This window comes from Ostrinia nubilalis, chromosome 27 (assembly GCF_963855985.1).
Source record: "Ostrinia nubilalis chromosome 27, ilOstNubi1.1, whole genome shotgun sequence".
NCBI lineage: Eukaryota > Metazoa > Arthropoda > Insecta > Lepidoptera > Crambidae > Ostrinia > Ostrinia nubilalis.
Genome location: NC_087114.1, coordinates 726934 through 753775, shown reverse-complemented (window position 1 = coordinate 753775; position 26842 = coordinate 726934). Strand labels below are relative to the sequence as shown.

At 37.4% G+C, this 26842-nt stretch overlaps 3 protein-coding genes across 6 annotated transcripts; 2 read left to right on the top strand and 1 right to left on the bottom strand.

Moving 5' to 3' along the window:
* Positions 1 to 166: 166 nt before the first annotated feature.
* On the bottom strand, positions 167 to 2305 carry LOC135084962 (uncharacterized). Of its 4 annotated transcripts, none has more exons than XM_063979718.1 (7): positions 2241 to 2305; positions 1699 to 1788; positions 1451 to 1577; positions 1306 to 1373; positions 1125 to 1224; positions 901 to 1042; positions 167 to 650 (listed from the first exon to the last, which is right to left on the bottom strand). In XM_063979718.1, the coding sequence occupies exons 1-7, from the start codon at positions 2242 to 2244 to the stop codon at positions 384 to 386; spliced, it is 798 nt and encodes a 265-aa protein (XP_063835788.1). In that variant the 5' UTR covers positions 2245 to 2305; the 3' UTR covers positions 167 to 383. The 4 variants fall into 4 exon arrangements, with proteins under 4 accessions (XP_063835788.1, XP_063835789.1, XP_063835790.1 ...); XM_063979719.1 differs by having other exon boundaries at positions 167 to 631; positions 915 to 1042; XM_063979720.1 differs by having other exon boundaries at positions 513 to 631.
* A 1758-nt stretch (positions 2306 to 4063) lies between these two features.
* On the top strand, positions 4064 to 19061 carry LOC135084769 (uncharacterized). Its single transcript, XM_063979507.1, has 9 exons — positions 4064 to 4185; positions 7158 to 7980; positions 8352 to 8444; positions 9685 to 9828; positions 10102 to 10185; positions 12730 to 12875; positions 14870 to 15002; positions 18112 to 18248; positions 18926 to 19061. The coding sequence occupies exons 1-9, from the start codon at positions 4181 to 4183 to the stop codon at positions 19059 to 19061; spliced, it is 1701 nt and encodes a 566-aa protein (XP_063835577.1). The 5' UTR covers positions 4064 to 4180.
* Positions 19062 to 19852: 791 nt separating this feature from the next.
* Positions 19853 to 22237, top strand: LOC135084959 (caytaxin-like). Its single transcript, XM_063979715.1, has 3 exons — positions 19853 to 19911; positions 20311 to 20397; positions 20779 to 22237. The coding sequence occupies exons 1-3, from the start codon at positions 19862 to 19864 to the stop codon at positions 20894 to 20896; spliced, it is 255 nt and encodes an 84-aa protein (XP_063835785.1). The 5' UTR covers positions 19853 to 19861; the 3' UTR covers positions 20897 to 22237.
* Positions 22238 to 26842: the final 4605 nt, after the last annotated feature.

The following is a 26842-nucleotide window of genomic DNA, read 5'->3' as shown; positions in this document are numbered from 1 at the left end:
TGTATTCAATTGAATTTGATTAGTTAAATTGAATATTTGTGTCTTTATTATCTTTTGATTTAATAAACATTACCTAATAATAATACTATGATATTTTTGATTAGTACATTTCTTATACTCTTTCATACATACGAAAAAGTTGTTGGAAATAGGAAGTAAACTAGGATTATTTTATAAACATTTAATGAACTTGCAACAAATAACATGCATAATTACGACACATATTTCTAACAAAACGTGCTTATCAATAAACAAAACATATCTAGACTTATAACAATAACAAAATAAATAACATTGCATTGATTTGGCAAACCTTGTGCATTTGTGTCAACTTATACAAATAATAAATAAAGCTTTTTACATTTTATACCAAATAGGACACTCTATGACATGTTAAAGTGAAGTTTTGGGTTGTGTAATCCTTTGACGCTATTTGAGAAATATGAAGTGTATCTTTCAGGTGAGAAACCGTGGATTTTTACTTGATGTGGCTGGTAAGATCCAGCATCACGGGGAAGTCCTCTGTCGAAAAGTGGGTAGACGGTGGATCGCTTCTTCCTCGGGGAATCCTGCATCTGCTGCGTGGGGTAGGGGTCTACATATCGTCGCCCATTAATATCGTTGCCATCCGCTGTCGGGAATATCGTTGGCTATTAATAAAACATTGACGTTAAGACTGAAGTTCCAAAATTGTCTCTAATGCAAAAATATATTACTCAGGGAAAATCACTCATGAAAGGCTTAAGGCTAAATTGTGACGCTAGACGCTAGTAAAATACGAATGGAGAGTTCAAATTATTATATTACACTTTAAAATATCATTTACAAGTACAAACAAAACGTGAAAAACGATATTATTAGCCTCTGATTAAGATGGGCTTAATCAAGGGCTAATAATACCTTCTCCCTCTTGCCTGCGCCTCGGCTGTTGAAGATACCAGGAGCTGGCTGTCCTTGGGGTTCTCCTCCTACGGTGTTTTGCTGGATTCCACCCATGCCAACTACAGCTGGGTTGGGCTCGTTCTGCTGGCCTTTCCAGGGTCTAGAATCGTATAAATAGGGCATGGTCAATAGTGAAAATTCGCAGTGATAAAAGGAAAAGGTAATAAATTAACGGAACATACTTATCAGGGAACAGTTCTCCAGGCTGTCCTCGAGTTTGCACAATTCTTTCACCATTTAGTTCAACTACACATCTCAGGCGAGCGCAGCATGTAGGAAATTCTGAAAAAAAAAAAACGATTTTAAGATTTCTCTATAGTGATAAAACCATTTAAGTTTAAGACAAATGTGCAGTTTACGTACCAACATTCTCGTCTTCAATATATTCGTGACATTCTAATGCGTTTTCAGGTATTTTTGGCTTCCGGCATCTGTATGTTAGACAGAACAAATTTATTGAAATGATCAAACACACTAACTTTACTAACAATAATTAGATCCTCTTTACCCAACGGCGGCAATAAAATATTTTCCATCTCTGATTTCACATCTGTATCGATGGCAAGTATAGTGATCAGACCATTCTTGCCATGGTTGGTAGCCTTTTCTTGAATACTTATCAACACAAGCCTGGTCTGAAATATACGAAAATTATAATAATTAAATCATACGGTTTCCTTTCTCACAATAAAAATCACTATTTTTCATTAACATTACAATTAAAAAATTAAATTGTGTACGTTAGGAAAAACTTACAGCTAACATCCTCTGCTGAAATGGATGGTATCACTAGATAAACTAGAAATACAAAAGCACCAAACTGCATTTTCACTGAAACACTTGACTCTGCAACAAAAATTAAATTAAATTCCTTAGTTTCTTCTTTGAAACCCAAACGCTTTCTGATTCAATTCTTGGATTTTCCGCCTAGAAATACAGTTTGGGTGGTCTGCTATTTGGAAAACAATGACATTCAATATCCGTGGACAAAGTGAAAGAAATCAAATATTATGTGAATCTTGCCAATTTCCGCATCGTTTTTAAACAAACAATACCTACGCGGTACCGTAATCACTAGTCAAAATTTTACGTGAGAGTAATTTAGATGTTCGATAACGTTAGGCAAGTTTGTCTTGCATAATAGTACAATAAACTTAGTTTATTCAACTATAAGATTATCTTGATGCTAAAGTACCTATTTATTTTGTTAATTTCACGCATACGAGCTATATCAAAATTAAGAAAAAGAAAAGGATAAAAATCTAAATAAAACTTAATTAAAAAAATATAATACTTACCCATGTTTTATGAGCTAGCTATAATGAGAGTTCAAAAATAACAACGTCCCATAAACGCCACCATTCTGCAAATGATACAAATTAACCTTCAATCAATAAAGTCAAGAGATGTTTTGTAATCGATAAAGAAATTTCTAAGAATTGGGTCATTGTCATTTTTGTTTGTTTCCAAGATCGTGTTGCATTCTTTGTAATGTGAAAGTGCATAAATCGAAAAGTAAGTTGTTAGGCGCAGATCGAAAGAGTTCTATTAAGAAGATTTAAAAAAAGGATATTCTGACTCTGACCAGCAGTTGCAGCAAGTTATTGGGAAAAAAGGTAATTCCTATAAATAAATAAAAAATGTATTTATTGCCTTCGAACCATTAGACAGATACAGGTAGTTAGACTTACAATTACAACTATAATAATATGATGAATATAACAAAATGATAAAGTCAGATGGGTTAAAGAAAGAAAGAAAGATATTAGTATATAATTCTGCTTTTTCCTTTTATTTTTCATATTCAGATTCATAATTATTTATTGTTGTAATACTTGTTTTTAATCTTTAAGATCATACAAAATAGTATGTAATCGATACGTTCCTTTTAAAAATTAAAAATATATCGATACCAAATCATTCAAATAATAAATTGAACTTTTAAAAAAATCTATACCTAAAATACTTTTTTTTTTTATATAAAAGAAAGTCGTGTTATAGCCTGACCAGGAACATAAAAACCCTCGCCATGTTGCGGAAAACTAATGGTACTAATTTCTTTTAATGGCAACAGTAACTGAAAACTTCATTGACATGTCACCTTGCATGTCAGTCTATTGCTGTCAAAGTGTAAACAAACTTTATTTTAAATGTGCGCAATTGATTTTGTGAATTAAATTGCTAAAATCTTTTTATAGTCGTGAAAGAAAAGTGGTTCACAATGTGTTAAAGAATTTGTCGAAGAGAAATACTAAGGGTTCGGACAATATTTTCATTGAATAATGTTTCCGACAAAGGTTGTCAAATTGACTGACATGTTTATCGTATAGTACAGTCCACTATGAAAATTAGCTGTGGTTTGTTTCAACTACCTATTTTAATTTTTTTTGTCACTTTCTAAGTGTTGAATTTTATGGAATTGGTAAAGAAGTACCGAGTTTGAAGCGTTCATGAGCAGACATTGCAGTTGAATATTCAAGATTATTGATGAATAATAAAATAAATCCTACTAGCTCGATTGATGGTTTCATTTAATTTATTTAAACCAGGTTACCTATAATAATATTTTTTCGTTAATTTATGAAAATATCAAATTAGCCCGTAATCCTAAATCCTGATACATAAAGATAGCCTATTAATTTAACACAGGTACGACTGTACTCAGTGTTGCACTATCAAATGCAATTGACGCGCCTCTATGCCAGGGTTTTTATGTTCCTGGTCAGGCTATAGTTACTTCGCTTATAACTCAAGAACGGCTGAACCGATTTAGCTGAAAATTGTCAGGGAGGTAGTTTAGAGCCAGGAGAAGGACATAGGATACTTTTTATCCCGTTCGAAATAAAAAAAAAGTCTGCTTATTTATTGCCATTAAGGCGGAACAAAATTCGCCGGGTCAGCTAGTTAATAATAAATAATATTCATATTTAGATAACATGAAATAAAATTAAATTAGGAGTCACGTTATTATTATATCTTGATGTTTTAATAAAGTATTTTTAAAGCACATAATGTATTTCCATCATTACAATAAAAAATATTAATATTATGAAACTAAACGCACCCCAACACTTCCGATTTTTGTAGAAAACGAAACTTTAGTGAGAGCTGTCAAAATTGTGAATGCAGTTGTACTACTGTGTGTTGGTCGAATTTTTCACATTTTATTTAATTTTTAATACAAAATCGATGTTTACGACCTATATTTTGCCTTTAAAACCGTTTACCCAATAAATCAATGAGGTGAGTCAACCATACAATTCTTTATTTGGGCTAGTTTTTCAAAAATCCTGTGTCAAAAATTGCAGACCTAGTTTTTTCGATTTATTTATGTTTTTAAGTTTATGGGGCGTTTTCCGTGTAAACATTTAATCGTATTTTATGTCCCTGTTCATATTAATCGTTTCTATGTGTGTACTATACTGTGATATATTGTATTGAACTACCTTCAATTCAGTGTTTTAAATCTGATAAAAATCTGATGGTGGTGCAAAATAATTGAAATGTCAGGGTCAATTGAAGAATTTACGTCGAATGTGTTAATGATTCATCAACACGTTTGGTATAAAAGTGATAAAGTTTAAATTAGTTGATTGCATGGCTTAAGGATAATTTGTTTAATAAATAATTCTGTTTTAAATTGAATTTAAAACATTTTTAACAGGTACTTTCGAATTGGCTCTAGAAACTTCATATATTTTGAAACAATGGGATATCTATAGGGTCTAGCTGGAACTGAGATCCAGTTCTGAAATAAAATATTGTTTATTTTGAGTTTAAATATTTGGAGAGATCTTTGGGAAGAGTCTACTCAGGTTTTTTTCTGGCAGAAAAATTGGCTTAATTTTGACAGTAATTTCAATTGGATTAACCCACTTGTTACTAGCGTTTGATATACGGATCAACATAAAAATTAAATTATTATAAACAATGAGGGTGGTTTCTGATAACATTGTTTATGTTAAACGATTTCTGTGGGGTCCCTTTGTCCATCAGAAGTGTTCTGTTCTCCATTGGGTGTCACATTTCAATCGTAAGCGTTTTGTTGTTTTCGTAAATTTTACTATGACTTTTTCAAGGTGAATACAAACATGATAAGTATTTATTCTAAAGTATTTCTTGCCGAAATATGAAAGTTTGTAGCCCACTTTTTGTAAATCGATAACATAATTATAAACATTTTTATATTAACTGTTACTAATTCAACGTTAAACTTAGTGATCCGTATAAGGAACGCTAGTAATATGAACTGCGGTATTTTGTTGTTTTAGCGCCTGCCTTCGAGGCCCTTTCCTTTAAATGAAATCATTGAAGAACTGGAAAAAAATGAAGATGAGTGTATCCCTAACTCAATCACAATTTTCCCGTCGGAAAATCCGGAAAATGTAATGGTGACATAACCAAAGAGAACTCTGGGGATAAAAATAAAGTGTCTATAGATTTGCCTGGATTACAAATGAGAGCCCACGTAGAAATCACTAGAGAATTCTTCATCCAGTGATGATGAGAAGAAGAGACTGCATCCCGTTAGCTTAGATAGCCAATTATGCTCTAGACAGGGTCAGTCATGTTTGAAGATATGAAGAAATTATAATTATTGTTGGTAAATGAGATGATTTAGTGTGGTTACAGTTGCTTCAAATGCATTGAAAATTGCCAACTGTCAAAACCAAGATATTTTCTTCGCCACATAAACAGAGAAGAAGTATTTTAACATCTCAAATTCAGTCACAACACAGTTTTTATGAAACTCAAGCTTTGATACAAATGCAATGTTTTTTGCAAGAAATATAATAGGTATTACCCTTTATCCCAGAAAATGTTTAGGGCATAAAATATACAGTTCACACTACTGGAATTAAATTTGAAAAATAATAAATTTAACTCTAATTATTTTTTTATTAATGAATATTACATATTTTATGCAAATACTTTAATAACTTACGCAAGTCGCAAAGAGTAGGTATTATCTCTAAGTTCATACAAGTGCTTAAGTGGCCGTACATATTACTAGCGTTCCGTATATCAAACACCATTTTCCAGTGTTTCCGTAAGACCAAAATTTTTTTTTGGATTTTTCCTGTTGCCTTGATGCATTAAATAGCCGATATATGCAAAATCACAGGAATCGTAAGGAAAAAGGGATATCCGTAACAACTGGGTTAATCTAAGCCTAGGGTATAAGGGAACACACATTTTGAGCCCTACACTTGGAGTGAAGACTGACAAAAAAGTAATTCTTTGATCGATTAGGCCAAATTATCATACAAACATATTAAGCATCGTTTACTTCCGTTTATCATAATTTTCTATTTTATTAACCCCTTTTTGATTAAACTTTTTTTAATGTTGTGTGAATTTATGAATTTGTAGGTTTCAAATATTTTGTGGTAAAATGTTGATAATCTAGACCTATAAAACTAGAAATTAAATTAATACCGCCACAGCTAGACTCATATACAACGTAGTAATTAGTACATAATAGAAAGTGCACTTAGCACTTAACACTGGCTATTGTTTTTGTTAATTGCACTTTCACTTGCTCTATGGTTCCTTGCCATTTGGGCAGTGCTAGTAAAGATGTTCCAATTCCAATAGCCCACAACTTGCAATTTTGTAAATAAATACTACTAATATGGAATTATTGTGAGGATATTGCATCTATGTAGAGCTTATCCTCCCATTTTACAGCCGGGCTAGGATCCGCGCCGTGATAAAATCTTATCGACGATTTTAGACGATATACGTATGGGCTTATCGCGTAAAATCGATAAAATAGCGCTATAAATGCTGATCGCGGCGCATATCCTAGGCCTACAGTGCCCCGATTACGCTAATTTTTAACGTCTCCAATACAGACGCGCTTCTTCGATACGGATTTGTCAAAACAGCTGACGTCCGGGCACGTTGAAGATAAAAAAAAATTAGCGTAATCGGGGCCCAGTTATTGCAAAACTCCTTTTCGAACCTATTCACACTAGCTATTTGCCTGGAATTTCTCGGCAGTTTTAGAGTGATTGTTAAATCGCGGAACGCCTAGTCCATACATACATGGACTGATCCATACATACATGTACTAGGCGTTCCGGATACGCGTAAACTGAGTACGCGTACCAGGGTACGTGCAATCCGTACGCACTTTAATAATTCACTGCTGACTCGCTATGATCTCCGAGACATCTGCAAAGGATCTTAGACCTTATTCCTTGTTTCAGTAGTTTCAAAACCCACCGGCCGAACGAAGATGACATGCTTACGCCTCCGTCATCAGACGAGAAAATGGACACCGGATCTGAGTCCTTCAAGTCCCAAGACACCTCCAACTCCCTCTCGGACGAGGACCGAGACCACGAGAGCGTGCTCCGACTCCAGAACCCAGAATCTGAAGTCTTGAGATTCACAGAACCTGAGACCAACCACAATCTCAAGACTCCACTTTCCAAATTCAAGCAGGATCTCAATGATAGTCTTATTTCAAAAATGTCCACACTAAATATAAATTCTCCCAAATTGGAAAACAGGCCACAAAATCTTGGCATCAGTCCACCAAGGTTCAGTTCTACACTGACCTTAACAACTAACCATCCCTTAATGACATTGGGAAGTCCCGACGACAATCCTGATGTTATACCTAAAAAGCACAAACTGGACGAAGAAAAAGACCTAAGTCTTTCCAGCATAGAAGACGACAGACACAACGAAAGTAATGGTTACATGTTCAGTCCAGTGCGGAATAATTCGAAGAACAATTTATACTTTTCTGAGAACTTCGTGACAGCTGACAGCCAGGTTTTAGGCGATAGTAGGATAGACCAGCCTGACGTGACGAGGGTTACAGAAAAGAAGGTGGAGAGAAAGAAGATAATGCCAAGATTGAGCGACAAAGAAGAAACCCCTCCGAGGAATGAGAGAATCGTAGATGGGAGAGACGATAGTGCCATATCGAAGTTTCTGGATAGAAATAAGCTGGTGAGCCAGAGCACGCCCAAAGCTAGCTTTGGGATAGATATTCCTGAATCGGACGAGTTTCATTCTGGGGTGAGTTTAATAGTAATTTATTAGATAATAGTTTTAAGCAAACGCAGAACAACTATCAAGGTAGCGGTTTGCGAGAAAAGCGATCGAGGCGGGAGACCGCGACTGTTACTTGACTTTAGGCAATGTATAAGCATCACTTTGCGAGCGGGACAAAGGCTACGGAGACTTAAGTAAAGGCATGTGTTGATGACCCAGTTTCTGCCTGGCCTAGCGTCGGATGGGGCTTTAAGTGCGTGTGTTGACGAGCCGGTTTCTACCCGGTCGCGGTATCCCGTCTCGGTCTTTTGTCTATGTCACGCCAGAAATATTCTCTTTTTATATCAAGTATGTATTTTTTATTAATTTATTTTAATATTGTAAATTGTCACCAGGTGGCAGATTGGTGCGAGTCCCCGTCACAGCTCCGCAGGATGCCCAATTTTGAGCTGCCCATTGAGATGTCAAGCACCATCGGCTTACACAACGTAAGTTGTACATATCTATACTAATATTATAAATGCAAAAGTAACTCTTTCTGTCTGTCTTGCTTTCACGCCTAAACCACTGAACCGATTTTGATGAAATTTGACATAGAGATAGTTTGAGTCCCGGGAAAGGACATAGGATAGTTTTTATCCCGGTTTTTCAAACAGGGATGCGCGCGATAAAGTTTTTCTGTGACAGACAAAATTCCACGCGGGCGAAGCCGCGGGCGGAAAGCTAGTAAATAAATAAATAAATAAATTTGTTGCAAAGTAGCACCTATTACCACTGCACGAGATACTAGTGTTTAGACTGATGTACTGTCGTCTGTATTTTGGCTATACAGAAGTTGCAAAAGAATTAAGAATTCGCATTAGTCCCTTTTTAGGTAATAACTAAGAGAACAACAATTGTACAAGGCTGAGAACAGTAATGAGTGAAACGACAGATCTCAACCTTTTCCTGAATCCGGCTCGAAGGACCAAAAAAATTTCATCACCCGATTCATCATTAAACCTTCATGGAAGTAATTGATATAGATCGTTTCATCCACGAAGACGCGCTCCACCAATTTTTGGTCTCGGTCGCGCGGGGTGTGGGGAGTTTGATCCGAGCAATCCGAGCGGCATTATTGTAGTGTGCGTGTGCATTCATGGATGATTTAGCGTGTACCGATAACACTCAAACATTATCTGAAGAATGGTGGGGCGCGTCTTTGTGGATGAAACGATCTATTCTACAGGGTGTTAGGTAAATGGGTATATGAGCCGACACTAGCCCATGTTAACATGGGCATATAAATGGTATGGTGAAGTCAGAAAATTGATATCTTCATTTTAATTATTTTATAAAATTTATTTTGTATGAAAATAAAAAAAATAAAATGATGATATCAAATTTCTGACTTCACCCTACCATTTATATACCCATGTTAACATGGGCTAGTGTCGGCACATATACCCATTTACCTAACACCCTGTATATGTAGTATATCCGTTAAGCTAGCACCCATAACACAAGCATATTAGTTGCTTACTTTGGGGCTAGCTGGCGCTGTGTGAAATCGTCCAAAGATATTTATTATTAAAAAATAACTAAGGGAACAACAATTATATTGTACTGGGCTGAGAACAGTAATGAGTGAACCGACAGATCCGGCTCGAAGGACCAAAAATTTTTTTCATTGCCCGATTCATTACAAAACCTTCATGGAACTAAATGAATAACCGTTTTCCTATCTAGGACTCCCCAGAACCAGTGTCCACTTCAACGCAAGAAGACCGCTCGGCATACCAAGCGCTGTTGGATCCCTACACCGGCTGCGTCGCGCTCCGACACACGGCGGCGCGGAGCCCACACAGCGCGCTACGAAGGCGGGTGCAGATTGTAAGTGAAAATGTAGGCCTTTTATCAATTTAAGGTACGCGATAAGCCCATACATTTGTCGTCTGATCGATAAAATTTTATCACGGCGCGCATCCTAGCCTGGACTTCGTGTAACTTTACTGAAATTGTCAAATTTTGTTATTTTTCTTTTTGTTTCCTTTTAAAAAATACTAAAAGGACATCATTCACGTTTCATACATTTTTGGTTCAAAATCAAAAGTGCCGGCCAACAAAAAAAAAGTGCTGTATATTGACAGAATACGTCTGCCTTAGCATTTGTTACTATGGCACCAAAGCTGTAGCCGACACACGGCGGCGCGGAGCCCACACAGCGCGCTACGAAGACGCGTGCAGATTGTAAGTACCTTAGGTTACTAGATTTCCTGAAGTCTAGGTACGCGACAAGTCCATACATTTGTCGTCTGATTGATAAAATTTTATCACGGCGCGCACCCTAGCCTGACTGATGGACTTATGGCGACACGACTCGCCACTACAAACTGGTGGCAGATATCACTCAACAGATGGCGCTGATTCAAGCTTCTATCGCCACACCTCTGCGTCTACAAACCTGCATCGCGGTATAAGAGTTTTTTGCCCTGGAAACTATATAACGAAACCAAGATGGTATACAATTGGACCATGACACTCGTTCGGAAGGAAGCAATTCCACCTCAACTTCCTTTAGTGGTGCATCTCTATATGTCACATACTTACTAGACCACTTGTAGTGTAGCTAGTCTTAGGGGTCACCGTATTAAGTACCACCATCTAAGACCTACAACCTTGGTCTGTAACGCTTTATAGTTCCTCCGTGAGGATTCCCGGTGAAGCACGCTTCCACCTTCGGCCTGATCGTCACTTACCATCAGGTGAGATACAGGCCAAGAGCTTCCTCGTTGTGTATAAAAAAGAAGTCTAGACTTTAGGTAGTCCTGAGTCCCAGTCTGATAGTCTAGACTAGGTAATCCTACGGACCAGTGTCTACTTCAAAGCAAGAAGACCGGTCGGCTTACCAAGCGCTGTTGGATCCCTACACCGGCTGCGTCGCGCTCCGACACACGGCGGCGCGGAGCCCACACAGCGCGTTACGGAGACGCGTGCAAATTGTAAGTGTAACTAATCAATTTTAGGTACGCGATAAGCCCATACATTTGTCGTCTGATCGATAAAATTTTATCACGGCGCGCATCCTAGCCTGGACTTCGTGTAAGTTTACTGAAATTGTCAAATTTCGTTATTTTTCTTTTTGTTTCCTTTTAAAAAATACTAGAAAGGACATCATCCACGTTTCATACATTTTTGGTCCAAAATCAAAAGTGCCGGCCAACAAAAAAAAGTGCTGTATATTGACAGAATACGTCTGCCTTAGCATTTGTTACTATGGCACCAAAGCTGTAGCACCACTGTGCGTCGAGTATTTGAGATCTAAAAGTCATCGACGATTCATACATTTTTTGTTCAAAATCAAAAGTGCCGGCCAACAAAAAAAAGTGCTGTATATTGACAGAATACGTCTGCCTTAGCATTTGTTACTATGGCACCAAAGCTGTAGCACCACTGTGCGTCGAGTATTTGAGATCTAAAAGTCATCGACGATCCATACATTTTTTGTTCAAAATCAAAATCTCTCATCTTTACATTTGTTAACTAATATTTGATTTGTATTTGATTCAAATCATCTGATTTGAGACAGAGGAAAAATCCAAACGGGCGATGCCGCGGGCAAAAGGATAGTTCCAAACGACAGACAACTATAATTCAACATCAAATCTAAAATTACACAACTCACCAAAGAACTAGGCACTATACCGCACCGCACTCAGCAGTATTGTGTAAGCACAGTTCGCACGGTGTTTACTAACAACGTCGCAAAAACATGGCGGATCACGTGTACGCGTTGTGCCACGAATGCCTGTGGAAAAAGATTCATTATTTGTATATTAATCGACTTCAAAAAAAGGTTCCATTTCGATTGTGTTTTTGGATGCCTACTCGAAACACCATCACTCATAATTCGAATTGGATTTTTTTTTAATTATTATTATTATTTTGTAATTCTAAGTTGGTCATATGAATGTTATCCAGATCAATGATTTAGTTTTTGAATCAAATATGTAGTATGTTATACCATTTTGCGCCAGTAAAAGTCGTCGGGCAGGCAAATCATCGATGCAATATTAAAGGCAGTGTCTTCTTAGGATTATTATACTCGTACTTTATGCCTGTACCCCCAAGATACCACATTTACAGGGTGTTAGGTAAATGGGTATATGAGCTTGAGCCGACACTAGCCCATGTTAACATGAGCATATAAGTGAAGCATTTAATTTTTTAAATTTCCATACAAAATACATTTTATAAATCTGATTTGTATGAAAATTTAAATAATTAAAATGAAAATATAAATTTTCTGACTTCACCATACCATTTATATGCCCATGTTAACATGGGCTAGTGTCGGCTCATATACCCATTTACCTAACACCCTGTATAGATAACTGTTGTTATGACTATTAAATAGTACATACTTGAGGCCGTCAGCGCAAAAGTGGCCTAAGCTTAACATATTAGTATGGAGCCTAAACTTGGTTAGGCCACTTTTATACTGCTTTGTAGGCAAAAACAATGCGCGCAAAAGGAATGTTTACAACGCCCCATCTCCTAACTAAGGGTGAAACTAGGGATAGGCCGCTTTAGCATCAAAATTTATTAGGTTTTGAATAAATTGCAATAGATAAGTACGAATATGAAAAATGTGGGTTAGGCCACTTTTGCGCTGACGGCCTCACTTAAGCTACGGTTTACCAATGTCCCCATAGCTCAGTGGTCAGAACAGTCACCCGACAACCAAAGAGTCATCTATAGCAACTATTTCTTCAAGATCTACCTTCCCCACAGCCAGTGGAAGACGACCGCTGCAGCCTGGACAGCGTCAGCGCCTGTTCCATGGAGTCAGAGGATGAACCGCCCCCGCTGGGGCCCCACGTGCCGCCGGGGCCCCAGGAACCGGAGGCGCCGCTTAGCGATGACGAAGACACTGCAAGGTCTGAGAAACAAAAAAATATTTTTAACTAGCGGCCGCCCGCGACTTCGTACGCGTTGATCCCGTTTTACTCCCTTCATCTATCTTACGCGGTTTAGATTTTTTCATACAGATGTTTTTTCCCGCTAACTCCCGTTCCCGTGGGAATTTTGCCATATCCTGTTGTAACTAAGCTTTAAGTTTACTAAGGTACCTGCATGCCAAATTTCAAGCGTCTAACTTAAGCGGTTTAGCGTTCCCGTGGGAATTTCGGGAATTCCTTTCTTAGTGCACCTCTACGGTACCTAAGCTACGTCCCTTCCAAATTTCAAGTGCCTCCGTTTAGCCGTTTAGGCTGTGCGTTGATATGTCAGTCAGTCAGGCAGTTTCTCCTTTTATATGTACAGTCGCGGAATGAAAAGGTTCGTCACCTTAGTGTCGGTTTTTGCTTGCACTAGGTACTGTAAGAGTCAAACCTGCCAACATAGCAGTGCAAGAAACAGTGCTGCTAACATTTAAATAAATATGACGTTTGCTAACGAATAAGGTTTTGCTTGTTTATTTTTCTATCCCATTAGTGCAATATTACAAAATGTAGTTTTTTTATTTAATAGATAATGGCAGGTTGAACCAACAAGAAGGTTTTAGTTTATCAATCATAATAATCTTCTTGACAAGTTGTTTGACACAACTTTGATGTGAATAATTTTGAACTTTACTGACGAGCAGTTAAAGATTATTTTCTATAACTCGAGATTATTCTGTAACATAGTTTCAAAAGGTAATATGTGCTCGCGATTCGTTGAAGGAATCAATTTGAAAACTGACGAACCTTTTCATTCTGTGACTGTACTTAGATTTTCAACCGACTTTAAAAAAGGAGGAGGTTCTCAATTCGACCCGTATGTTTTTTTTTTTTTTCTATGTTTGTTACGCGATAACTCCGCCAATTATGAACCGATTTGAACAAATCTTTTTTCGGCGTATAGGTAATACCTCAAGGGTGGTCCCATTTAAATTTAATAATAGAAAAAACAACCCCCAAGGGTGGAAAATTGGGGATGAACTTTTTTATACGCAATATCTCCGCCGATTATAAATCAATTTGAACGATTATTTTTTTGTTGAATAGATATTATCAAAAGGGTGGTTTCATGCGAAATTGAAGAAAATATTTCACCCCCAAGGGTGGAAAATTGGGGATGAACTTTTTTATACGCAATATTTTTAATTTTTAGTTTTTTTTTGTGTTCACGCATTTGAAGTCGGTTTTATTTTTTTTTAAAGTTAATTATTCTATGCATAAGATCGCTTGTAAACATTCGTTTTTTTGACCGAACAACAGCCGGATTTATTCGCCGAATTTAGCGGTGGTACTTATATGGTTTATAATGAACGTGTGCACATGCATCGGACATAGATCCGGCGAGAAAATAATGGATATCAGTTTTTTGACGGTCCGTCGTCCGATGAAAAAACTTATGTCTACAAACGGCCTAACAAGGCCGCAATCGCACCTGGTGTTAAGTGAGAAGCAGTCTAGAATGATACATTGGTACCCTTTAAGTGCCTAAGCCTAAGCCGAAAACATTGAATTTTAGGATAGAATCAGTTTATTCTGTAACCTATTATTGATACCATTTGATAGAGCTCACGAAGAACTTTTAGGATCAGTAACAAGTTTTTTGATATCTTGTATAGTTAAGAAATATCGAGTGAGATCACTTATCGTTTCCACCCTGTATGTGCTTGAATCGAAATATTTATTTATTCCCAGTGGTGACTGAGTTTGTTCCGGCGTTTCTTCTCAGCACTTGCCATATGTTTGTCTCGAAGCGCTGGTAGGGTCCAAAAGATAGGAGACATGTAAAGTGCCCCAAAGGGCTACCTTTTCTTTTTTATTATTTACTATATTTTGACGTTCAAAAGTGCCACTGGTGGTCTAAACTAAATAAATATTTTTGATTTTGAAAAAAAAAACCATTTTTGATTTTGATTTGATTTTTGTTTTCCCAGATCCAAATCAACCAACACAGGCAGCTCCTGCAGCGACCCGATACCAGAATACTCGGCCGCTGAAGAGATGAACAACGAGCGATCTTGGCTCAGTGTGCCCCGGGGAGACTCCCATGTCACTTGTGATATGAAGGTATCATCATTTCAGCCACAGGACGTCCACTGCTGAACATAGGCCTCCCCCAATGATTTCCACATCACCCGGTTGCCAGCATCCAGCATCTTCCTGCTACCTTTATGAGGTCGTCTGTCCACTTTGTGGGTGGAGGTTCAACGCTGCACTTTTAGGTACGTGGCCTCCACTTCAGAACCTTGCCTTGCTGCCTCATCGGTCATCAGTTCTGCGTGCTATGTGCCCTGCCTATTGCCACTTCAGGTCTAATACGAACTCTTTTCAGAGCACTTATACACGTCTCGATATAGCTCACTTTACCGTCATACATCAAACCGGTAAGTTTCTCTGTTCTAGCCATTAAGTTCCTTCGGAATAGGGCAACAATCACGAGCTGTCAAATGAAATTATATGTGATATTCTATCACGAGTATTTATTTACTAGAATTTCTCGATCGCAATATAGAAATGTGAAAACACCTGGTTATGAATAAATAAATTTGAATTTGATTGTCAAATGAAACCGATTTTGGATGACACTGGATGTCATTTGTGTGTCAGTGGTCAGGATTATTTCACTGTTTTGTACAATTAATCAATGACTGAACCAGTCACCACGTTTCTGAAGCACTATCTATACTAATATTATAAATGCGAAAGTAACTCTGTCTGTCTGTCCCACTGAACCGATTTTGATGAAATTTGGCATAGAGATAGTTTGAGTCCCGGGAAAAGACATAGGATAGTTTTTATCCCGGTTTTTGAAACAGGGACGCGCGCGATAAAGTTTTTCTGTGACAGACAAAATTCCACGCGGGCGAAGCCGCGCCGCGGGCGGAAAGCTAGTTTCTTATAAACTCCACGATTTCACTCACGTGAAATCTGAAAATATCTCAGTATTCAAATTTTCAGCGTGCCACTAAGTGCTTCTGAATTGTCAAATAGTTGCAAAAAACGGTTCTGTTTGACGTGACGGCGACGGCATCACGAATCTCTTTTTATCACAGTGTTACTGCTAGTGACATCTCGCTCGCTTAGTTCTTTGTTGCTCTATTCTGCTAGGTATACACCTAGTTAGTTAAGTTAATACAACTTTATGGTTTACTAGCGGCCGCCCGCGACTTCGTACGCGTGGATCCCGTTTTACCACCTTAGGGGTGGAGTTTCGTAAAATCCTTTCTTAGCGGATGCCCACGTCATAACATCTACCTGCATGCCAAATTTCAACCCGATCCGTCCAGTGGTTTGGCCTGTGCGTTGATAGATCACTATGTCAGTCAGTCACCTTTTTGCGAGTTATAATTTAGATGTATGTTTATATTTCTATACAGGTAATAGAGCCATACAAACGCGTGGTCTCGCATGGCGGCTAGCTTTAGCTAGGCGTGCTTTTGCAGTGGAGACTAAAGCCCAGAACAGACGGTGAAACGCAACTGCAACGAAACTGCAACTTTGTGATGATTCTGATGAATGAAACTGAAACTGAAAGTTTCAAACTGGTCGCGTCATGTGTGGTCTCAACGGACGCTATGGCAGAAACTTAGATGCAACTCAAAAGTAACTAGCAGTTGCAGTTTCGTTGCAGTTGCGTTTCACCGTCTGTTCTGGGCCTAATTTTTAAAGATTATTAGTAATTTGTTATTACACAAATTACTAATACCACAGAATACATAATAGTAGCAACAGAAATTGCACTCCTTTGTGTAGGATCAGATGCCGACATTTTAACGGTAATAATAATAATGCAAAATATCCAACGCACATGGTGCATTCGAAATCGCACCTTACTACTACGCTCACAAGAGCGCAAATTTTTTGTGTTCAGAATTGATCTACCTCGCAGCTCAAGCGTCAGGGTTGTATAAGCAAAGTAAAATAAATAATAACTTAATTTTAAGAAGCATTTCCATGTTGATCGATTGGCAGCGATCTGCGTCCAGCGCTTCCCTGCTACCTTTACGATGTCGTCGGTCCACCTTGTAGGTCGATCAACATGGAAAGCATTGGGGGAGGCCTATGTTCAGCAGTGGACGTCCTATGGCTGAAATGATGATGATGATGATGATGAAGAAGCATTTATTGTATTTACGATTGGTAATCTTTAATCTAGTGGTGTTTGTATAATCGTACCATCTCTAAAGTACCTATTAATAAACTTCAGTGTTGCAATAATTCGAAATTGGACAAATAGTTTTAAAAGGTGTAGTGTCGGAAAATAGACACGGTGAAGTAAGTTAATGTTTATATTAGCTAAAATAATTTTTTTGCTACAGTTCTTTGTCATAAGTATTTCAAAATTATTTAAAAAGTGTAGTTTTTTTTAATTATTTAAATTAGTACAGTTAATTATTATTCCTAAATACTACGATTTTACATTAAAGAAGGATAACAGTGCTGTTGGAACAATAAACCTTGATTGTGACGATGATCGACCGAGCGTGTATAGAAATACGCGTGTGCTCACAGGCGCGTGGCGGTCCTGACTGATTTGCAACTTGAAGTTGTCGCGCGCTGTAGGTAATTATCTCGGCCGGCATAGGCGAGTGACGGAGGCCTGCTAATACTCCGTTAGCCCCTCGTACTAAACTAAATATGCTTGTGTCACGAGTGAGCTCACTACAATAGTCGAGCGGCGGCGGGGACCGAACCACGAATCACGAGTCGGCCAGTCCGACCCCTTCACCGTTCGGCTATCGTGGCTTCATAAATGACCTCATGGTGACTGATGATGATGGCAGGTGATCGAGCCGTACAAGCGGGTAGTGTCGCACGGCGGCTACGACGCGGCAGTGATCGTGTTCAGACTTGTTCAGTGCGCTAACGTATAGGGCTACATTATAGAGTTGTGCTCTTAAGTAGGGACTAAATGACCTGATGATGATGGGTTTAGGTCATCTAGACGCATAAAACTCGTTCTTTCATACAGGATCTTGCTGTGTAGACAAAATGAGCTGATGGTGATACAAGTTATCTAACCGTAAAAGCACGTGGTCTCGCACTGATGGTAGTGATGAGAATGATGACGATTGTAATGGCTTCTTATTCGCAGGCTAAACTTTTTTCGTGTCGTGTCATATTTCCTGAAGCTCGCTCCCTTTATTAGTGATGATGGTGATGATGATGATGGCAGGTGATCGAGCCGTACAAGCGGGTAGTCTCGCACGGCGGCTACGACGCGGCGGGCGCGGCCGTGATCGTGTTCAGCGCGTGCCACCTGCCCGACGGAGCGCGGCCGGACTACAGATACGTGATGGACAATTTGTTCCTGTGAGTACGACACTGTTATTATTCTTCCATATCCATAAAAACTTCTACTTCTTCCTGTATTACGTGTAAACGTTGATTTCCTTGTAGTCTAATTCATGTAAAGACTTTCTTTACGACTACAAATTGCCCCTGTTAGTATAACTTGTCTTTTCTTGACGTGTCGACAAAAAACCTATACAGTCAAAACTCCGGTACAAGATTGCTTGCCTTTTTTTACGTTTCCGTACCCACAAATACCAAAATACAGATATTTTATTTCATACAATGCATTGTGGAAAACCTTGGGGGAGGCCTTTGTCCAGCAGTGGACGTCATTTGGCTGAAAACGAACGAACGAACAATGCTAACGGAACCCTATTAATATGCCACTGTTGTCTTACCTCCCCAACTCGTCTGGCTTACTTGTCTTTACTGTCTTGTCTTAATTCCAAATTATTTTTAGTATGCAGGGTACTAGTGTACCTTTCAAAACATGACTAGTAGCGTACGGATGTCAACTATTCAAAGCACGTTTCAATGTAGACCTTTTTGTATCATATATCTCAAGTGTACGTACTGTGATAATTAATTTTAAATAAATAAATAATTTGTAAATGTAGCCTGTTATGAGACTAATAAATGCTTTCTATTCTATTCCATTAACAACATTTAAAATTAAACACCCTGTATATTTGCAGCTACGTAATCTGGACGCTGGAGCGACTCGTGACAGACGACTACGTGCTAGTGTATCTCCATGGCAGCGCAGGCGCGAGACGAATGCCTACCTTCCACTGGCTCCACGAGTGTTATAAACTCATAGACCGGCGGTAAGTCACGCTACAAGCTCATAGAGACACCCTGTATACGCGCTACAACCTCATAGATACACTGTAGCCGGCGCGAGACGCATGCCGACTTTCCACTGGCTCCATGAGTGTTATAAGCTCATAGACCGGCGGTAAGTCACGCTACAAACTCTTAGGGACACGCTACAAAGTCATAGGGGCCCGCTACAACCTTGAAAAGACATGTAACACGCTCATAAACATACACTACATTTAATTGAGACGCTTCAAATTCATAGAGACTCGCTACAAATTCATAGGGACACCCTACAACCTTATAGGGACACGTTACAGCCTAATAGGGTCACGCTACGGCCTCATAGAGACGCTACAACCTCATAGACACCCTGTGTACACGCTACAATCTCATAGAGACAACCTGTAGCCGCCGCGACCTTCCACGAATGTTTTAAGGTCATAGACCGGCGGTAAGCCACGCTACAACCTTTAATGGGATACGATACAACCTCATAGGGACACGCTATAGCCTCATAGGGACACGCTACAGCCTCATAGAGACGCTACAACATCATAGACACGCTACAGAGTCACAGGGGCACGTTACAACCTTGTACACACTCATAAATATACACTACATTTAATTGAGACGCTACAAATTCATAGGGACACCCTACATCCTCATAGGGACACGCTCACCATCACCATCCACTGGCTGCATGAGTGTTATAAGCTCACAGACCGGCGGTAAGACACGCTACAAGCTCATAGAGACACCCTGTATACGCGCTACAACCTCATAGATACACTGTAGCCGGCGCGAGACGCATGCCGACTTTCCACTGGCTCCATGAGTGTTATAAGCTCATAGACAGGCGGTAAGACACGCTACAACCTTACAGGGATACGCTACAATCAAATAGAGACACGCTACACAGTCATAGAGACATGCTACAATCTTGAAAAGACACGTTACACACTCATAGAGATACGCTACATTTAATTGAGACGCTACAAATTTATAGAGACTCGCTACAAATTCATAGGGACACCCTACAACCTTATAGGGACACGTTACAGCCTAATAGGGACACGCTACATCCTCATAGGGGCACGCTACAACATCATAGACACCCTGTGTACACGCTACAACCTCAAAGATACAACCTGTAGCCGTGGCGACGTTAGTCATACATGATGCGGGCTAAATTCACTTTGACCTGACCGCAGAACGCATATTTAGTGGCAAATCCTTAAACATATTGTTTTGTTCGCAGGTTAAGAAAAAGTCTGAAGCATCTGTATTTAGTCCACCCCACGTTTTGGCTCAAGTCTTTTGTGATACTCACCAAGCCTTTCGTCAGGTGAGCTTGAAGTAGTCTTGAGATCATTGGTTTGATTCCCAGTCGAGTCAATCTGAAAATTATAGTACAGTCACCGTCGAATAGTTTGTGACACCCAAAGTGGCCAAAAAGTCAACAATACAACCTTATTCCAATTGTAACAAAGACGTGTTGCGAACTTTTTGGCTACTTTGGGTGTCGCGAACTATTTGATGCTGACTGAATAAGAATTTTGAATCTTACAGCTCAAGTAACTTATCATCATTTCAGCCATAGGACGTCCACTGCTTAACATAGGCCTCCTCCAATGATTACCATAATGACCGGTTGGCGGCCTTCATCCAGCGCCTTCATCGGTCCACCTTGTGGATGTAACTCATACATTTTTGTATCAATTTTCAGTTCCAAATTCTTCCGCAAGTTAAGCTACGTGCGCAGCTTAGACGAGTTGTCGCGTTGCGTCCCCGTCGCGCCACACGCTATCCCCGACCTCGTACGGCAGTACGACGCGGCGCGGTAGACCTCGTACGAGGTTGATTCCACCCCGTACGCCCACTGATGGAATTGGGCTCCTGTGTAACATAAGTTCGGCCATACGAGGTTATTTCCACCCCACACATCCACTGGGACCCCTGTGACTATCATAAAGGCTGTCACGCAGACACGAGCCTGTTCAGCCATCGTCTCGCGCATACGAGGCTGTTCCCACCCCCTACTTCAGTGATAAAGTGTAGAATGTACGGTATTATGTATGTACGTACGAACTTTTGAGGTGGATGGAAAGGTACTATAAACTTTCGTAGTATACCCTGTATTATGAAGGGACAGTGTTTTAAATGCTGATTATTTTGAGCAACAGTTTTTTTAAACTGCCCTGCATTTAGAAGAAGCAGTTTCCACTTTATAATGCCAATTCGAAACTACGGAAATAGTGAAATAATTATCTGTGTTTTGAAGCATCCTGTATTCTGAAGAAATATGGAAGGACAATGGTTTATAAATAAACGGTATTAGTTTAGTATTTTTTGTGTATTTAAAAAAAGTATAAGCACAAGTGAAAACAGGCTATATTTTTAGGACAGCAAGGCTTATTTTGGCGTAAGTGTTCACGCTCTGAGTAGAGGTTAACACTAAATGGATAGATATGGCAATTTCATTTAATTTTATGGCCACACTTGCCACTTAACACGTTAACTGTCGCCTTAAGGCATATATGGGGTTGTCACATAGAAATGTACCCACGAATTTTCATATATATCTCGAATATAGTGCTATATTGTGTTGTGTTCAATGAAAAAGCGAAAATTCACACGATTAATTATATCGGTCTAGTTCGTTGGTTAAAAAATTTAAATATATTTAAACCTAAAGTACAATAAAAATACATAAATAGTTAAAAGTTATTTTAAATATTTACACTTTAATAAAAATATTCATTTCACGTCCTCTCTTTTTTCCAAATAGTATTTTCTATAAATTAAAATTAAGGTCATAATCTTCAATTGGTTTTCGACCTTATGCCATGACATTAAAGTTCAATATGTCGCGAAGCCTTTAAGTATTTTTTCGTATTAACCTGTGATATATCGCCAGAGCAATAAAATTCCACTATTTTGTAATTTTATATCGCACAGTTCTTACAAAAATAAATTTAAATAGATACGTTTAGTTTTTATATCTGGTAACACCGTAGTAATGTTGCACACTGTAAAAATGTAAAAAATTAACAATATACAGTAGAATTGTAGCCATGTGTGCGTAATTATAGTAAAATAATATATTTTAGCATCAGTGATACACATCTGCGAATATATTTCACTTAGTTGTATTGTTGTATTTTTTTAACCACAACGGGACTTGTTCTAAGCCTGGCTAGCTACCACCATCTTGCCTATTAAGTCTGTTGCCATAACAACAATGTTAACAGCATTGTGTTTTGGCAGTTGGTGGTAAGATAGCCAGTTCCTCTGTGGTTGAGGATTCCGGGCGAAGCTCGCTGCCACTTTCGGCCTGATCATCACTTACCATCATTACCACCAGGTGAGATGCAGACCAAGGGCTTTCCCGTTGTGGTTAAAAATACTATTCAATACGAAATTACATACATAGTTTGTCAATATCTAGTAATATAGTAAAAGTGCTAATGTATCATTCTTTATCAACGAAATCAGATATTTAAGTCATACACTTAATAATGCCAGTATTAAGTACATAATATACATAGTAAATAATAGATATTTTAAGTCAATCCATGTAATTTCGTGTAACAACAAGTATACATATTATAACATATTACATATTGTGTTTTATGTGGATTGACTTAAGTTTCAAAATAGCTTTTTATTAGACGAAAATAGAATTTTGTTGTTATTTTGGTTTGCTCACATTCTAGTGAAGAAGGAACTGAGAAAAAATATTAGAATATTATTCAGAAAAAATAACGACAGCTCTTATAAAGATTTCTCTAATAACTGCACTAATAATTTATTAGAAAATGTAACTACTTGATATTCTTAAGAAGATATTTATTTAATTAAAAACTCGAATATCAAAATTCCTATGTACCTGTATAATTGCCATTTTGTTAGTTAACACGTCTAAATTGTAAAAATATTTTAGGAAAATTCTTTAAATTCTTAATAAAAATATTTTTGTTGATATTTTTAACTGCTTTTCGAATTTCAGTCAAATTGAATATATCAAAGTTCTAAATTAATAAATAAAACTATATAATTTTAAGCTTTATTTTTTAAAAATTCGTATTTTTAACTGTCAATCGAGTTGACTGATATTCGAAAATAAATGCATTTAGTAAAAAATATTTTTATTTAGGTAATTTTAATAAAAAATCTTAGATAAATTCACTATTTTTTTATAGCAGCTATCGCATACATCAATTGCCTTTGCCACGAACCCAATACTAATAATGTTTTAAAAAGAAATAATATTAGTAAAAGGGTTTTATAAAAATAAAAATAATCTCTTCACTACAAGTACCTAAATGAAAAGTATATTTTTTGAAACCACTTAATAATTATCGTGAATGTGAACGCGATATGAGAAAAATGATATGTAGAGTCGAATTTAAACTAATTACTTGTATAGCCTGACCAGGAACATAAAAACCCTCGCCATATTGCGGAAAACTAATGGTACTAATTTCTTTTAATGGCAACAGTAACTAAAAACTTCATTGACATGTCACCTTGCATGTCAGTCTATTGTTGTCAAAGTGTAAACAAACTTTATTTTAAATGTGCGCAATTGATTTTGTGAATGAAATTGCTAAAATCTTTTTATAGTCGTGAGAAAAGTGGTTCACAATGTGTTAAAGTATTTGTCGAAGAGAAATACCAAGGGTTCGGACAATATTTTCATTGAAAATGTTTCCAATAAAGGTTGTCAAATTGACTGACATGTTTATCGTATAGTACAGTCCACTATGAAAATTAGCTGTGGTTTGTTTCAACTACCTATTTTAAAGTTTTTTGTCACTTTCTAAAAGTTGAATTTTATGGAATTGGGAAAGAAGTACCGAGTTTGAAGCGTTCATGAGCAGACATTGCAGTTGAATATTCAAGTTCTGAATTTGATTATTGATGAATAATAAAATAAATCCTACTAGTTCGATTGATGGTTTCATTTAATTTATTTAAACCAGGTTACCTATAATAATATTTTTTCGTTAATTTATGAAAATATCAAATTAGCCCGTAATCCTGAATCCTGAAACATAAAGTTAGCCTATTAATTTAACACAGGTACGACTGTACTCAGTGTTGCACTATCAAATGCAATTGAAGCGCCTCTATGCCAGGGTTTTTATGTTCCTGGTCAGGCTATACCCTATTTTTAAATTATTTTACTCTTATTCTTAAGAAAGAGAGTTCTCTCTTAAACTGTCACTATATCTATACTAAATAGAAAAGGGACAACGATCGATCAAATGATCAGCTGTAAATTCTATACTGATGGGCAATATTCAACTATTCTTCACCTTTTGTATCTTTAAAACCCAATTATCCATTTCCACTTCTCTCGACTCTACAGATCAGTTTTATATAAATAAAAATAGTAAGTATATATTATATAGTGAATATTACTTGTTTATTGTCACTGCGACCGTGTATTTATAATTTAACAAGGTCGTTATTGACAGTGAACATTTAGCGAGCACAATAATAGATGTGTATGTGTTTTATGTAGTGTGTGTAATTTTGTAAAAAATATAGGCATTCCATGTAAACACATATATTATTAGTTAGTAAGCATGTACCCAAATGCGAATATAGTTCATCAAAATATTGTTTGTATATTTTTATTATTTACGATAGGACTACCGCATTTTCGCTCACCAGTTTGCGCCATGGCGAGTGAGTGGCGCCAATTGGTGAATGGCGTAAACTCAGCTTCAGCTATTTTAAAAACAAATATTGTAGTCAACGGAATGCTTTAAGTAGGAATCTAATATACATATTATTATACATTGTATCTCCAACGACGGATCGTTAGTATTATGTTAGTCGTGTTGTCAGAGTATTTCATTGTAAGTGTGATTAAATTAGTTTTGTGAATAAAAGTCTGGTGCTCTTTTGTTGTTAATGTATGTTTTAGTGTCGCACTTGTATGCTCAATTTAGGCGCTACCAGTAAGAATATACCAATATACAGCGGATATCGTCTCAAATATATGTATGTAAATGTTTGTAGCGTGTCTCGCTCATATAATTCAAGCCTATATAAGAATAAATATACAGAATTATAGAAGAATATATACAGCATGTTCTAAAAAGGTTGCTACCTTAAGGCAAGGACTTCTTTGTGTTTAATATAATATACAATATAGTCAATATACGAAGCTATATTCAAACAACATTCGTAGATAGCGGAATTTGCCAATAATATTAAGTTTATTCTGCACACATTTGTATGTACCTCGCATATCATTTACAGTTATTTTGTTGTGCACAAAAAAAAACCTTACAGAGGGTTTTAATCGTCCTCAAGTTTTTTTAAACCACTATAGTCAGGTCTACGAGCACGTAGAATTTTGTCCAATGACCCCAAGCTACCCATCCTTATCGCTAGCGCGTAATTATGTTGCTGTCGCGATCGCACACTCACTGCGGGCGCCCGTCGCACAGTCGCGACAGCAATATAATTACGCGCGAGCGATAAGGATGGGTAGCTTGGGGTCATTGGACAAAATTCTACGTGCTTACAGACCGGGCTTCACAATAACTTTATTAGTCGCTGTATGTAAATGGATGTGTAAGTAGGTGTGTCTTAGAAAGGTTGTCGTGTAAGGTGAATAGAGTGTCGTAGGATTATAATAGCTGTTCCCTAAAAGGACCAAATACTTGATTAGCTAATAGATCAATGATACAGGGTTCCGGGTTTCTTTTTCCAATTTAACTGTCTGTTATTCGCAGTATGTTATTTTGCCAATGTTTTTTGTAATATAGTGACGTATAAACTAAATCATTGTTTTCGTATCCTTCATGTTTGTGAATCAATATGACAGACTGTAAAAAAGCATATAATTTTTCGAGACACTACGAGTACTTAACAAATATGCAACTGCGAATGTTTTATCTACCCAGCACCAAAATGACAATTTACAATAAATTGATCTTGGACCTTATGATAAAGATACAAGGTTCAAAACTATTGAAGAAATTCGTAACCCTGTAAGTAATTGATCTGTTGTTAACCATTTACTAAGGGCGCGTCGGGTGAATAACAGTCGGACCGACAGTCTGAAACACGCTTTAGGTGCAAATCTGTGCGTACGTACAATATAATATTATAATTTTGTAATAGTACTATGTATAATGCCGATATAAGCAGCAATAACATATAAACTTTTACACATTTTTTTAAGTGTGAAATATTGTCCGAAATAATTTTATATTTTATTGATTAAGCGATATTGACAATATTCATAATTATTGCCAATATTGTTTGTAAATTGTACGTTATTTGTATTACTTTGATATCATTAATATTTACTCAAAGAGACGACAATATTAATACGATCTCCTTATTATAATATTGTAAGAAACCTCACTTACTGCACTTATGAGCCTCAGCATACTTGAATGTTTTCTTTATATAATTTTTAATCAATATTTGTGAATTTAATTTATTCACAGCCACGAATGGATTCAAATTGTGATTGGTCTTATTGCAATTTGGTCTGAATTTGAGGTTGTGTTAGAACTGTTGAATTACATTTTTGAGTCAGAGGACCGCCTATCAATATTGCTTTCCAATATAGTGTAATATTGATAGACGTTATTAAGTGGCGGAGGTATTTCCAAGCACACTACAGCAGGCTGGGTGGGTCTGTTGTAAACGTCATGTTATTTTGTTCGAATCTGGAAGTTTTGTATGTTTCATATTATTATAAGTTGTATTACACGCAATGCAAAGCACTGGTTGTTTCATTTGAGTTATAGTCCAGT

Coding starts and splice junctions, on each gene's coding strand:
- LOC135084959 (XM_063979715.1), top strand. CDS start 19,862: ATGCCGACTTTCCACTGGCTCCATGAGTGTTATAAGCTCATAGACAGG. Junction 19,912..20,310: donor TATAAGCTCATAGACAGGCG/GTAAGACACGCT, acceptor TTTTGTTCGCAG/GTTAAGAAAAAGTCTGAAGC. Junction 20,398..20,778: donor CTCACCAAGCCTTTCGTCAG/GTGAGCTTGAAG, acceptor ATCAATTTTCAG/TTCCAAATTCTTCCGCAAGT.
- LOC135084962 (XM_063979718.1), bottom strand. Junction 1,043..1,124: donor GGAGAACTGTTCCCTGATAA/GTATGTTCCGTT, acceptor ATACGATTCTAG/ACCCTGGAAAGGCCAGCAGA. Junction 651..900: donor GCGCAGGCAAGAGGGAGAAG/GTATTATTAGCC, acceptor TTTTATTAATAG/CCAACGATATTCCCGACAGC.
- LOC135084769 (XM_063979507.1), top strand. Junction 10,186..12,729: donor TACGAAGACGCGTGCAGATT/GTAAGTACCTTA, acceptor CCTTCCCCACAG/CCAGTGGAAGACGACCGCTG. Junction 12,876..14,869: donor GATGACGAAGACACTGCAAG/GTCTGAGAAACA, acceptor TTGTTTTCCCAG/ATCCAAATCAACCAACACAG.